This window comes from Lissotriton vulgaris, chromosome 11 (genome assembly GCF_964263255.1).
Source record: "Lissotriton vulgaris chromosome 11, aLisVul1.2, whole genome shotgun sequence".
Taxonomy (NCBI): Eukaryota; Metazoa; Chordata; class Amphibia; order Caudata; family Salamandridae; genus Lissotriton; species Lissotriton vulgaris.
In genome coordinates, this window is record NC_141699.1 from 723,208,586 (window position 1) to 723,224,605 (window position 16,020).

The 16,020-nt window shown below is 43.1% G+C and overlaps 1 protein-coding gene across 2 annotated transcripts in view; it reads right to left on the reverse strand.

Annotated features, from left to right (window-relative positions):
- Window positions 1–16,020, reverse strand: part of LOC147683385 (glypican-5-like) — a 1,567,690-nt gene that overhangs the window by 204,147 nt on the left and 1,347,523 nt on the right. For both annotated transcript variants that reach the window (XM_086943808.1, XM_086943807.1), the window contains one exon: window positions 13,565–13,715. In XM_086943808.1, the coding sequence (XP_086799934.1) occupies window positions 13,565–13,715 (151 nt within the window). The remainder of the gene's footprint in view (window positions 1–13,564; window positions 13,716–16,020) is intronic.

Below are 16,020 nucleotides of genomic sequence, written 5' to 3' on the forward strand. Positions count from 1 at the left end.
TAATGAATTCCTTGAGGAGAGGGGGGCCGTTGTTGTTAAGGGTTTTATGGGCAAGACAGAGAGCCTTGAAGGCAACCCTTTCTCTGACTGGGAGCCAGTGGAGTGACTTGAGAGCTGGCTTAGCCGAGGATCTTGCGGGTGTGCCAGTGAGCAGGCGGGCTGCGGCATTTTGGACTTTCTGCAAGGTGTTGAGGGTGGCTTCGGGAGCTCCCAGGTAGATTGCGTTGCAGTAGTCCAATCTCGCCAGTATGAGGCCCTGAATCAGGAGTTTCTTGGCGTTCGCAGGGAGCAGGGGGAAGATCTTTCTACAGGCTCTGAGTAGTCCAAAGCATGTTCCTGCCGTCTTTTTTGCCTGAGTTCTGAAGCTCAGGTCTGTTTCGATCCAGACGCCTAGGCTTTTTACTTCTTCCTTGGGAATGGGGGGGTCACCCAAGCAGTTGGGCCAGAGGTGAGTCGGCAGGGAGGGCCCTTTGTGGCCAAGCATCAGTATCTCGGTCTTTGACCCGTTTAGTTTTAGTGAGGAGAGGTTCATCCAGCGATGGACTTCGGTGAGGCAACTGTGAAGGTCGGAGGGGGAGTGGTGGGGGTGTGAGAGGGTAACCACCAGCTGGGTGTCGTCGGCGTAGTTTATGATTGACACGCCGAACGGACTGACCAATTTCTCCAGTGGGGCCATGTATACGTTGAATAACGTAGGGCTCAGGGATGAGCCCTGCGGTACTCCACAGCGGAGGGGGATAACGGGTGAGTGGCTATCGTTCTCCCAGACTTGGAAGGAACGGTCTGCTAGAAAGGATTTTAGCCACTTCCGGGCCGTACCCCTGACTCCGCTTTCTCCCAGTCGTTGGATTAGGGTGGGATGGTCCACAGTGTCGAAGGCCGCACTGAGGTCCAGGAGGATCACTGCCACTGATCCTCCCGTGTCCAAGATGCTTCTGGCCTTCTCCACGGCTGCCAGGAGGGCGATGTCAGTGCCCTGGCCTGGTCGGAACCCTGTCTGGGAGACCCCAAGTAGGTTGTTGCTCTCCAGGAATAGTGACAGTTGTTTGTTCACTAATTTTTCCGTGATCTTACTATTTCCTGGGAGAAGGGAGATGGGTCTGTAATTGGAGAGGTCCTCTGGGTCCAAGGAGGGTTTTTTTAGTAGGCCTTTGACCGCTGCAGCTTTCCATCTGGGGGGGACTATGCCCTGCGAGAGGGAGGAGTTGATCAGCGCCGTGAGGGGGGGAATGATGGTGCTGGTCACTTTTTTCAGGAAGCAGAGGGGTGCAGGGTCGAGGGGGGACCCACTTTTGATTGAGGCCAATGTTGCCGCAACCTCTTCCGTGATAACTGGACCGAAGGCGTCCAGGGAAGGTGAGGGGCTGGTCTGGTCTGGGGCCATACAGATGTCTCTGTGCTACAGGTTGCAGAAAATGCTTTTCTGAGGTTCCTCCTGAAGGCCCCAAAGCGATCCTCAACGTACGCATGCCATGCTGAATTAGGTATGCCATACGTTGAGGATCTGGCAAGAATTCAACCATTGCTCCTATGGTGGCACATCTGGACCTCGGAAAAAAATGCATTAACCAAGAGGATAGTGGCAGACGCCATGACATTAGACCACTCCCTAAAAATAAAATGGCTCGCCTATATTAAGAATTTTTTCACTGATCTAGAGTTGGAGAATTATTACTCCACTCCTGAAAAGATCAGTGAAATTTCTAAGAAGGAGTTAAAAGATCTGGCCTTGGGCCACCTGGACAACCTAAGACTTCTTTCAAAAGCAGGCAAACCCTCTGTCCACCACGCCATAATGGTCCAAACCACTTTTTCTACCCAGCCCTATCTAAACCTTGAAATGAGTATTTTTGATTGTTTTCTTCTAACGAGATTCAGATTAAACCTATTTCATAGATTAGTAGCCTTCCCTGTAATGAATGCTTGGGACTCGACCTTACCCCTCTGTCCTTGTGAGGAAAAGTCAGTACAATCCACTCTACATGTAGTCATGTTCTGTAAATTTTATAATGAACATCGTAAATTGTGGTTATTGTCCTTGTTAAAATCTTGGGGTTTTAGACAGTGTCGTCCTGCCATGCTGTGTCTACAGTTTCTAGACACAGAAATTACCTGCTATCATGTTCTTAACTTTTTGAAATGCATATTTAGACATAGGAAAAATTTGTAAAGTAATCTCCATTAATCAGTGTATTTAAAATGAACTGTAAAAATAATCTTTGTATGTTAAATCGTACTGTATTGTAAAATTTTATGTTCACAATTTTTAAAGGAAAAAATCACCATGTATTAATATTGCTTTTATGGATTTCTAACTTTGAAACTCCGAATAAAGAAAGTTATTATTATTATTACTTGAGGAAACAAAATCTCCTCGAATGGCTGCATGCCCTTTCGCACCACATGATGCCATTCGCTCTGAATTTCAGTGCTGCTCGCGCTACTGGCACTAAATTCAACCGCGAGCAGTGCGACGTGTGTATTTTCCGCCCATTGGCGGAATACGCAGAGGTTTTATGTAACTGTGGAATTCCGCTAGTTTTGCCACCCCTTGCTGAATGTCCAGCATTTTCTTATATTTTTATTCTTAATTGCCCCTGCATTACAACTGTATCTGAGGGCTGACCTATTATCCACACTTTGATTTACTTTTTTTTTTACTATACTTTATTTGTAAAGGATGCACCACAAAATCTAATTATATTTGGTGATGCCCATGTACGTATGTGTCTGTGTGAGCAAGTGTGCATGTTTGTATATTTTGTGAATGTGTGCACCTGTGCCTCTGATGTTTGCATGTATGGCTATATGTATGTCCTTTATGTGTGCCTGACGTGTTGTCTATTCTGTCTTATTGCACTTTTGAACTCATTGTTTTTGCCAGAGTTCCTTTCTCTATGTTTATAAAACAAAAAAAAGACCTCAGTAAAAGGCTTAAGTCGTTGGGCAGCCACTGGTGCAAGAAGCATCCTCTTTCAAACTAAATGTACATTTTCCCCTGTTTCTAAACAATATAAGGATTCCCGTATACGATTATTTAGGGCAATATTCCTGGCTCTCTTTTTGCTTTTAGAAATCATGATTTCAGCACCACTCCTCTGTTTGTGTCCAAAGAGAGATATGTTGGTCCTTATGTGTTTCCAGACGTTCGTCTAGCTGTACATCAGTTAAGGTGATAACTTAAGGTTTTGGTGCCAAATGAAAGAAAATTTCACAGCTGAGGTACTTGGAGTGAGAATGATCACTCCTCACTGCCACTAGATGTAAACTTGGGACTTAACTAGAAACAGGTTGTAGGTTGTGTACAATGCCCTGAATCGGAATCAGTCCTCTTTAAAAGCTCGATGGAACTCAGCTTCACCATCATGTCATTTCCCCACCTGCTGTCAGTGACGTAAATCCCGGTAGATGCAAGATCAGTGTTGACCACCATCCCCACTGACTACCCTGGCCCAGGATCTTCCTACCAGGAGCTTCGGCGCGCCCACGCCGGACAGTTTTGCTGCCATGATTGCCAATGATGTATAATTGCTCAGCATCACCATATTACAATAACAGAGGTTTGAGATCTCTGTCTTATATTGGTATATTGTTAATGAGAACGACCTACTAGTTGTATGATGTATACTCTGTCATATACCATCTATGTACCCCTCGTATCCCCTTCCCATGCCCTCCTCCTTTCCCCACCTCCTCCTTCCTCTTCTCTTCTTCTCCTTCATTCCTCCATAACCTAATAACCACCCCCCCTTTCCCCTCCCCTGGCATAGAACAACAGTGCACCTACTGCTTCATTTCTTTCTTTCGTTAATGATTGTACGCTGTTCAGTAGCAATTGCACTGACATGTTTCTACCTTGTTATTCCAAAAAAATTACGACTCAAAAATAAAAAGCTTGATGGAAACAAATGCACGGTGACTGAAGAGTTTGCAGGCTAGTTGCCACATTGTGCAAGCTTAACATCTTCACCGCTTGAAGAAAACGTACTTATATGACAGAGACCGTGCTTAACTTGAGCCGGGGTGTATCTGGTGCTCGGCACCGACACTTAATTGTCAACATCAGCGCTTGTGACAGTCTGCCACAAGGGGGAGCTGTCTGGCTAATTTAGAGATGACAACAATAGTTAATTAGTAATTTCATGTACATCAAATATTACTATTACTTTCCGTCCAAGCCATTCTTATAGCTTGGGGGGCCTGAAATAGTCCGAAATGTCACACTTTTAGGAGTGTGATGGTTAGTAGTTGTGTTGTTACTATCATTGACAGCATAGCTGGGGCAATATGAGGTGTAAGCTGCAGTGGCCTCCTGGCAAGAACCATGGCACTTATTCTTTTACAAATTAAGCACTGGAAAGAGAACTAGTGTAGTTTAGTCTGGACTGCATATTTTGTGATGGTAACACAGAAATGCCAAAGCCTCTAGATTGTACAAAAGAAGCCTGTTTTAACCACCTGTGCAAAAGTGTAGAATAAAACACTGTTCCATAATTTCTCACCACAACTACTGGATCATTGGAACTCTGCCAATTGTGATGGTCTCATCCAGTCACTGTTGAATGCAGACATGTCACACAGAAGGACCCCAGTTCGCATAAGTTCAGCTTCAGAGCTTTTGAGTTTCATTCACCTTTTCAGGGCCATGAGACACCTACAAATATGGTATATGTAGTGATCTGATCTCCATAACAACATGGGCTCCATCTGCATAGTGACAGCACTCTCACTCTTGGCATATCACGAATGAATTCTATCAAATTGTCTGGTAATGTATTTCTTTGCTTAGTAGTGGTGTGATATAGCTCATATAAGAACAGGAAAGGTGTTAGGACTATTTCATATCGATTTCAGTGTAATTGCCTCGGGGAGGGCCAAATGATTTTTTTTTTTACCTTGGTCTGACCTTTTATTCGTATTTAACCCTCCTTTGTAACTTCCTTCCTTCTCTTTACATTCGGATTGTTTCTGTTAACAGTTATGTGTTTCCTCCATCATCTCTGCGTGTCTTGCTCGATGGCTGTCATTGTTTACAAATGCTGAACAGGCATTTACAGTCCTTGACCTTTCCTTAACATCTCTCGACATTGATTGACATTGATTGGTATGCTAGCGTTCTATTTGCATCCAACCGAGATCATTTTTCATGGCCAACCACTTCCCATAATTCTGTTCGCCAAATCACTCAAAACGAGGCTGAAGCAACATTTGAGGCATGTACTTTGTTGTTTTCTAACATTTTGCCACATATACCTCTGATGATCTTCCTAGAACATGAAGCCACTGATCGAATGCAAACGTTCTGCCTTGACAGTTCTTTAGTTCAAATGCATTGCAGCACAGAATCATATGAAGGATCATTCTTAACTATTTTCTGAAATATACTACATAACATGTCGGAGAAATATTGTATTCATCCACCTAAATTGGAGGAGCTGCCACAAAAAAGGAAATGTATACCTCTTTAAATTTAAATTAAGTGCTATTTAATTATAACATTTAGATACATTCCTATTGAAAACATTTCTTGATATAAGGGTTAGAAGGAGAACACAGCAATGCAAGACAGCAGTAATTGTACCCTTTAGAATCACTCACCTCAACATGAAGCTTTTAACAATGACGGGGGTAGCGGGCGGGGGAAGGTGTGGGAGGGGCTTGGAAAAAAAAAATCACTTACCTGACCGCCACATTTCTGCTCCGTCTCTCCCACGTCATGTCTTCTCTGCGCGTCTTACAGGAAGAACCCAGGCTCCCCTGAGTCAACCAAAACGCTGCAATGCAGTGTTGTGATTGGTCTGAGCGCTGTAGTTTGGCACTCAGACGGGGACAGGGAGCCTAGGCATGTTCTCCGCCCAGGTTGTAAAGCAGCCTGCCTGGAGAACATGCAAAGTGCACATGACGGTTTGGCCGAGCCAAGGCGCCCAGCCAAAGCGTTGTGCTCACTTTAGAGTGCAGCAACCACTCCTGCTCCCCGACGTCAGGGGAGGCAAGCCCCGCCCCGCCCTAACCGGACAATACTAAAAATAAAATGATATTAACTTCAGTTATCATCATTTTCTTTTTTCTTTTACACTGCTCTGTGAGCAGTGGGGTGACTCTCCTCTGCCTTAGTGGAGGAGCCTCCATTGGCTTTTACCAGTTGTTTTTTTAGGAAGAAAGGGGGAAGGATGAAAGGACAGAATGTCAGATGTAAAGAAGTACCAATAGGATGAATGGGAGAAGGAAGAAGAGATAAGAATAAAAGGAAGGAAAACACGAAGAACACCAGAAAGGAGAAATGAAAACAACAAAGAGAAAAGAAGGAAGAAGAAGTCAAAGATAAAGAATGAAATATAAAGAAAATGAAGGAAGGGAAAATGGAACGAGAAGGAACTGTGTAAGAAAGAGGATGAAGGACAATGGGTGAAAGAAGGGGAAGAATAATTAAGGAAGAGGAAGATGAAGTAATGCAGGTGAATGAATTTGTTTGACTTGACCAGGATATATAAAGTGCAACAATTGGCAGGAGTAAAGCGCTGTAGTTACAGCAATCCGCTTCAGTCTAGCGGTCAATTAAACACTTACCATACTAAAGGATCTGCCTATATCGAATAAAAGCAGGTGTTTAGTGCCTTTGTGAAGGGCAAGTGCCCTTTAACCCCTTCCACGCTGATGACGAGCTGGGCTCGTCATGGCGTAGCCTCCTCGCACGCTGATGACGAGCCCAGCTCGTCACGTAAAGTGCGTTTTGGCAAATCCCAGCGTGCGAGCGGAATTCCGCTAGCGCGCATGGTGTTAATCTAAGTCAAAGACTGGGGAGGCGAGATCCAGAGTCTGACTGCAGCGCCTGAGAAAGCTCTGCCACCCCATCTCTAGACTAGAATGTATCAGTGGAACAGCTCCCTAATCTCAGTTGGACTAGTGTGATGGAGAGCCCTATGTACCATACAAATGGCCTTAAACAGGATAAGCTTCCTGGCAGGGAGCCAGTGCAACTCAAGCAGCCCGACAGAAGCTGACTAGCGCTTGGGAACGTCAAGAATCACTCTAGCAAGAGCGTTCTGTGCTACATACAATTTTGATTGGGTAATGATATTAGAATCCAGATAAAGGATGTACAATAGTCAATTCTAGACATAACCAGAGCCATAGCGACCTGCATCCGCGCAGAGAAGGGAATGAAGGGGAACAATTTCTTCACCCTTCTTATGTGGCAACTGTAAGATTAGCCTGTCCATTGAGATACAATTCGCTATCAAGGGTTTTGGCCTTTTCCGCTGGAGAGAGAAAGGTTACTAAAGTGTATGACCACCCGTTGTTATTCCAAATCAAGGTTTGCGTCCCAAGAGCAAAACCTCAGTTTTTCTCCATTAAGTTTCAGGAAGTTCCTTTCCATCCATCCTGCTACCGCAGAGGTACACTGTAAAAAATTAGCTGCAGTAGCTGCCGAATTCTTAGGAAGCGACACAATAATCTGGGTGTCATCAGTGTATGATATTGCATGTAGCCAATAGGCACGGATGATGATGGTAAATCGAGAAACATAGAGATTAAATAGTATAGGACTCATAGATGAGCCCTGCGGCACTCCACATGGCAGAGAAAAGACATCAAAGTGGTACTGATTTAACATCACCCTCTGGAAGCGATCCTTAAGAAAGGAGGACAACAGTGCCCAGGACCCCTCTGTAATGCCGATTTCCTGTAGGCGGTGGATCAGCAGAGAAGGGAAGATGGTGTCAAATGCCACGGACAGGTCCAACAGGATCAGTGCTGCACCTTGCCCTTCATCCACTAGCCGCCTAATTCAGTCCGTAGCCGACATCAGTGCAGTTTCAGTCCCATGATGTTCCGTAAACTGAAATGATATTTGTCCAACCCCCCTTGATCTTCAACAAACCCCATCAGGTGGCCGTTCAGGTGTCTCTCCAGAATCTTAGCAGGTAATGAAAGTAGCGAGATCGGACAATCATTTTTAAGATCTTTGCTGTCGAGATTAGGCTTTTTAAGAAGAGGCCTGACCACCACCTCCTTCCATAGCCGAGGTAAGCAGCCAGAAGGGATAGCTTTATTCATTAAGGATGCAAGAGGGTATGCGACAGTACCAGCCACCATGTGCAATGTTGCAGGTCTGCCCGGTTCTAGGGGTGAGCCTGACTTGGTATTGAGGAGGTGCTTTCCACAATGTCAGGGTTAAGAAGAAGAAAGATAGTGAACAATTTAGCTTCTTGGTCCGTAGGAGTATTAAGAGGTGCCAAATGAAGCTCACTGTTTAGGGATCGCAAACATTTTTGATTTTTTTTTGATAGTTCAAGTACATCATAAATGTTAGTGATTTAGAGTTGGAAAAATCAGCTAACTGATTACAAACATCTTGTAAACCTTCAGGCTCTCCAGAGAGTAGAGACCTGCTGCACCGCCTTAAAGAGCTCTTTCGAGGATTTAAGGGATTCAAATTTGACATGTACACTAGCCTAATTTAATTTGTACCTATGGGTCATTGTATAATTGGATGACCTTCGATCGTTGGCCCGCTGTTCCCCACCTTTCTCACAAAGTCCGACGATTCACACCGTTCAAAGCAGTTCTAAAATTTACAAACAAAACTGGCAAACTTTTTTCCTACTTAGGAGCATGACTACAGAGGGTGCCACCCCCCCACCTCCCCCCATTCAAATGACATGATAACTCACAGTAAGGTACGTTGTCTGGCAGACTGCGCTTGTTCTCGCCCCCTCTCACTAGTTGTGTTTCTTTGCAGTGCTTTCCCCTTTTGTCACCAAGGGAACAACACTTGCATGTTCATATTCAGGTAAAGGGTACATAATAATTATGAGCTATGATATTATGTTTCCCTAGATTTCGTTAATCCCGAACCCATGAAACTGCGAGGTATGGTAATGTCCTCAAATTAGGACTTGGAACCCTGAATCCATCATTGCTTGAATTAGTTAGGTAGTGATCAGTTTCAGCCCTGAAGAAGCCTTTGATGCACAGACGCAGCACACAGGCTGAAACATGTTGCTATTTTAAAGGATGCTGGAGTCACAGTAATTAGTGTGCATCCCCATTTGCTTTTAATTTTACCTTGGGTACCTTTAATAGAAAAAAAACTTTAGGGGGTTTTCCCAGAAGGTAATTCTAATTTCTGGATCACTTTGCCTATCCAGTTTCACTTTAGCAATAAATCCCTTCAAGAAGAGGGTGAGTCAGTCCATGTAGTGTTAACTTATGATGAGATAAGGACACCTATGATGACGTATTCCACAAAAGAGTGGGTGAGGCTCCCTTATCTAGAGCTATTGGGCTCACTGGGTCTTTGCTAGTCCAGTTTTTGATGCAGGTTACTACACTCATTGTGAGATAAAGTTTAGATAGTGAAGTCATATAGTGTTCACTCATTTTTATCGTTGATGGAACAACCAAAAGAGGGCCAGCGCGCATTCCTGTTTCAGTTACTTTTTTTGTATAAATGCAGCCCAAAATACATGTTCATTGTAATAACTTAGTTTGTACTTTTGTGCTATTGTTCACATGGGCGGCCTTCGATTCTTGGCCAGCTGTTCTCCCCATTTCTATTTGTTCCACAAATTCCCAAGATTCACACTATTGAAGGCAGCACTAAAATTCACAAAACAGGCCTATAAGTGAGCCTTCAAGATAGTGCGATCTATTAGGATCGAAATTGTTAAAATATTATCCATTGTGCAGCATATTCCCCTAAAGCCCGTCTCATAAAAAGTCAACAGTGAGTTAGCAGCTGCTCAGGATTCCAAATCCAAGAAGTCAATTTAGGTCCAAATTGTGAAAATGCAAGCTTAACATGGACAGTTGTTAAATACAAAAGGGTGGCTTCGTTATGGGGAAAAAACTGTCCAACCGCTATGGAGCATATTTAGTAGATAGGTGTAGTGTCTTGATCTATCTAAATGAGTTTTAGAATTTACTAAGTAGCCTTCCAATGAGTAATGAATTGTGGATCTGAGAATTGAATTACCATTTGTATTTTGGCTTTTGTTAATTAGGACCAGCAGACACAGACTTGGTTGTCTCAATTCTATGATCAGTTGTACATATATTTTAATGGTTTTATTAAACACACAAATTTGATTTGATGAGTAACTGGAGTCCTGCATGGTAGGTAGGTGCCCCTCGGTGTATGTGTAGCCCAGTGCAGCTGCGTCGCTCACTAGCTCCCTCACTCACTATATGGGGTTTGAGTCTGATCTTGAACAACACGCTTTCCTGTTGAACAAGAAAAGATCCTTTGTGCTCACTTCACTGGGTCAAACCAGTTTCAAGAGAGCCTCAGGCCTGCAAAGAAGCGCCATCTTGACTAAGGCTGTTACCAAGGGCATAGCCACTAGAACAAAGGAGATGCGCTTACAGCCCATGTCTTTGTACTCAGAAGTAGAGAACTGAATTCCAGTAACAAGAATCATCTTGAAAAAATACAATTAAGCATACCACAAACCAATCCCCTCAAATCTGCAGCTGTCATGGTCTATAAAATAGACTTGTGAGTCAGGCAGGGCGTTCACCTTTCACACGGATAGAAGTGTTACATAAGGAAGGGGGGACATGTCTGTTCTTCCACAAGTCAGGGCTAGACTCAAAGGACACAGGAAAAGGTATGTGTTGCTTGGATCTGAAGAAAGATGAGGAAGAAGGCAATATGTGTATACATTCTGATGTGTGTAAATGGTGACTTCCATCATCTCAAAGCAGCCCTAGCTGCAGTGGAATGGACGTTGCTACTGCAAGGAATGTACTTTATCCTATGTGCTTCTTTTTGTAAATATGTGTCTGTATAATGTAAAACACAGTGAGATCATAGGTCATGTAGAAAAAATCTGTAGAGCGTGCTGTGAAATTATATGACAATTACAAGTTCCCACCCAAACCATTGCTTTAAATCCGCGGGTACTGACTAGATGCATTTTTTTTAATTCAGCCTGGGTGAGCAGAACACGCTAGCCTATGTGCTCTTGCTTGGGAGACACTATTGTGTACAATAAAAGGACTGCAGCCCGCTCATTTATAACTACTCATTGGATTAATTGTCAACCTTCTTTGCTGCCTCCTAATTGGCCAGTGTTTGCCTTGGCGTCACTTCCTGTTCTTCTGTGGAGCATGGACCAAAGACAGCAATATTCACCTTAATAAGTATCCCTCCGCTGATCGTGCAGTGATTTAGTTACTGTTTTCATTGTCCGTTTTTATTTATCCCCCTCCCTACTCACAAATTTGTGTTTCTTTATTTCTTTCCTGCATATATGTTCAAAAAAGTACTTTGCCAACATGGTTTTCTCCTGGTGTACAATGGTACGAGATTGTAGAGTCTATGTTATGTACCCGGATGTGTTTACACTGTAACACACACATACTGACCTTCAAACACAAACACTGAGGAATATTTTGACAGTAATATTACATATTCTGCTGAACACACAATCTGTAACCAGACAAAACTTACTTGACATAGTTGCAGTAACATTAATGCTAAGACATGTGCCACACCAGTAGTGCTCGAGCTAAAGGCACATGAAAAGGTGTCCACCTTGTCTGTAAAGCACGCTGGCAGGGCCGGACTGGCCCTAGCGGGCACCGGGTATTTCCCCGGTAGGCCGCTAGGGTGAGGGCTGGTTTTAGACCCCTGGGGGCCGTTTTTGTTACCGGGGTCGGCAATATCGGCCCCAGGTAACAAAATCGGCCAACACCAGCCCTCGCAAACTGCTCGGCTGCACTCCCCTCATGGGGGGGGGGGGGCAGTTTAGCAGTTTGCCAGGGCCGGTTCCTGGACGCTGAAAATTGAAGTCCTGCAATGATGTTTGGTCATTTTAATCATTGTAAATTAACAAGCATATTGACCCCATTCATGTCACTTGCCAAAAAGTGGGTCGGCAGTAACAGTTTGCATACTGCAGCGCTTTTCTTTGAAGCCATACCTAACACAACTGCACAGCAGTATGCTTTTGACACTCTAATCCACTCAAATTCACTACACTCCAATCCACTAGAATTTAATCCATTCTAATCCACCCCACTCTAATCCACTCCACTCAAATTCACTCCACTCTAATTAACTTCACCGTAATCCACTTTTCTCCAATCTAATCCACTCCAACCAGTCAACTCCAATCCACTCTAATCCAGGCCAATGTACTCTGATCCACTCCCATCCAAGCCACTCTAATTCACCCACTTCACTCTAGTCCACTCCACCCTAATCCACTCCAATCCACTCTAACCCACTTTCCACTCTGATCCACTCAAATCTACTTGAATCTACACCAATATATCTAATCTGCTCGAATCTACTACAATCCACTCTACTCCACTCCAACCCACTCCTCTCCTCTCTAGTCCACTTCAAGGACCTGCAATACAGTGCTACCTATATATCCTAGCAAAATACACAAACCAGGGCATGAGTAGCATACTCAGTTTTGAAGTTATAGGGCCCCCAATTTGTATTAATGTGTCACTGAATGGGGTTTAATATTCCATCATATTGATTCCTATACTGCAAGCTTTGCATCTGCTGCATTTACAAAAACCCTTTCTTTCCTGCAGCCAATGTGTCTGTTCTGTTACCTCTGGGCTGCTTTTCACTAATGCACCCCTCATGGAGAATGCCCTCCTACAGTAATCAATGGGGATCTATCCAATTGTGTTCCCATGATGGGGTCTTCTTTACCCAAATGCCAATGCCTCTTTATAGTATCTCTGACCTCTTTCTCATTTCTATTACAGGTGGTTATCAGTCATATGGTGTTTTTCCCACATATTTTGTCCTGTTGCTGAAGAGTATAAAATCCCTACGTCTTGCATTCACTTTCTTCACTGCATTCTCCAGGCTTACCCTGTCATACCCCCTCTAAAAAATCTTTTTATAAGGTCCTAGTGACATCTCTTTAACTCCCTTGAATTGCTCCAATTTCATTTGGTTCTTAACATCTACCCATTTGGGATACTGGATTCGAGATCCCTAGGATGGAAACTATTTGCATGAAGTGTGGAATTTCCAAACTGTCTCTTTACGATATAGTCTTGTCTCAATCCTTTCGCGCTTCTATGTATACCGTTAAGTCCAGGAAGCTTACCTCCCTCTTACTGATGTGTGCTGTGAAGTGTATAGATTGATCTTATTTCTATTAATCACTTTTACAAATGCTTTTGCTGCCTCACATGAACCCTTCTATACTATAAATATATCATCTATAAAGCATAGCGAGCTAATGGCATGATTACTCCACACATCACCAATGGTCATTGATCAGCACCTGCTCCTGATCTCAAACAGTCGGGGTGGAGATCTCCGCACATAATAGATAGAGAAGGAGGAGGCGTGTAGGTTTGGGATTAGCATATTGTGGAATGTTAGTAATACTATTTTAGTACTACTAACTATACTACAAAATGCAGTTTGTGAATAATTCTCAAAAGCACGTAAAAATTGATATTTGTGCCCTGAATTTTTTTGGGCGATATTTTTGTTGCTTATCTTTCATCATATAAACTTTAGAAATTGTTTCAACAATGATTTATAAAAGGCACAAGGCAGGCACATCAGATTTACCTGTCCGATGAACTTTGTCACCAGATCCCTGACATCCATCCTCATCGTCGCAATCGCCGCTGTTCTCCTCTGCTTCTGAGCGTTCATCGCCACTACCATCTTCAGTTGAGCTGAGCTTCTCCAACTTTGTTTTTTTCTTCTGGGGGCCAATCTGGAATATACAAGTTAAAATTAGTAAAAATAAGTTACTTGCCGCATGTTTGTGTACATTTGTCAAGATACAGCTTTCCCATTAAATGCAGTGGAATTTTTCGTGCAACATTTACTACACTGCACAGTTGTCCATCCTAGGTCCACAAGAGCCTGGACCAATCACTTTTATGGTATCCATTTGGGATAAATTTACATATGATGAATCTAAATGTGATCCAATCACAGTCAATAGATATCTTAAAACTCTGACATGACTCCGGCCTTCCTCCATTTACACTGGCCAATTCTGCCCTACACAATACTGTTACTTCACTTTAAAATCTGCTCACGGATCCTAAATCAAAAGAAATTTAGAATAAGTTAGTAGAGCATGTGTTCGTTTGTGTATCTCTGTTCAGTCAATCAGGATTATTAGAATCCAGTCCATCTGGTACATGAAAATTACAGGGGCCTCTTCAATTGGCCATGGTAGCAGAATATCATTCTCAGAATATCGTCTGACATAAATATTTTATTCCACTTATTGTCTAAAAAATATCCCCCATTACAATTAACCCCTTCGGCGCTGCACACATTTTCTCCCTGTACGGGCGATTTAAATAGTGGGCAGGATTCGGACAGACCCCGGCCGTCCTCCGCACACGCCCACCGTGACGCATGACGGCCGAGGGCCATCATGCACACCGAAGGGGTTACTAACAGAAAATCTATAGTGAATGGGAAAATATTTTTGCAAGCGATATTTAGGACACAATATGTCAGAACATATTTTTGTATATGATATTCTGATACTCAATCCTCAACTGTTGGGTGCTTTGGGTGCTTTGGGGACGGCATTGTACAGCATCAATATTTCTTTCCCTCTGTAAGTCATATGCAAACTGCTTTACTTTTGAAATTTACAAATGGAATCATCTTGATGCAAGTATACATGCACACCTGCCTGACCTATCCAGAAGTAAGCACACAGTACTATCATCAATGAACTGTGTCACAGAGTTATCCTTATTTCCATCTCAGTCTGAAATTCTGCTGGAGGAGAACAAAAAGGCCAAGGATGGCAAAATGTTGAGCACCACAAATGAGATGAGGGCTCCGTCAAGGAGGGCCCTATAATAATGTTTCAACACTGACCTGGCTCTTCGACTGAACTGCAGACCCCCTCCCCCCCAGTGCCTTGAGACCCGGACGGGCGATTAGCCACGCTCTATATGAACCCTAACAGTAGAATGAGCTCTTTCATTTAGTGTGAACATGGGACAATGGGCGAACACTTGAGAGAGAAATAATTCTAATATGATTTTATTACATAATACTTGGCATTGTGGTATGAATCCTTCAATATCAGGCCATGTGATATAAGAAAATCCGTCAGCAGAGAAAGTGAGCACTTCTTGCGGGTAATGGAAAATCTATCAGTAAATAGCTCTCTTCAAAATCATCGGAGTGGTACTTACTGCAGGATCACTGCGTCAACCTACAAATCTGAAGACTTAATACAAAGATAAAACATTCCACAATGAGGGCATATCTTAAGTTGCTCTCTGGCTTGGGTTAATTTGTGACTGGCAAACCAGTTCAATTCAAAACGTTTTCAAACCATGAGCTTGATTAATATGTCTAAGGTAAAACTGATATGTCACAAGGTACCCAGATTCTCAAATCAATGTGTATGGGGGTTGTTGGAATTAGTGGTCTATGATGCAGCTATTGGAAGATATACACTGAAAATTAGCATGGTGTGCCTTTCACATTCAGGGTCTGACCGAAAATGTAATCTCCTAAATGGTTTACCTTACATTTGTGTAATAGAAAGATGATCTAATTAGAAACCGCAGACTACAATTTGGTGGGTGTCGCCACCTAAAGCAATTGCATGGATTTTATGCCTAAAGTCCCTAAATAGCTTCCAACCTTTCAGCTTTGTCAATGCTTATTTTCTTTTGTCATAGTTTTTTCTGGTCTTTATTGCCAGGGAAGTTGCCAGGCCCTCATCAAATAAGAAAACACTGGCTAAAAGCAAAAATATGTTGGTGGTCTCAAAAAGTACACATTGTTGTAGTAGTCTCTGCCACAGAAGGAAACTGATTTCTTTGTGGATGTTCTACTTGTGAAAGGGCAGAATGTTGCTACTCACAGTGAAGTTAGCCAATAGCTCAAGTGGGCTGTCCCACTGCTCTATACTCTGTTATATAGTGGGTGGAAGAAACATGATAATGGCACAACAGTAGACCAATGGATGAAGAGGTCTGGCTGAAAGCTCCAATGAGTAAATATACACATAATGTTTGTAAAATCAAAAG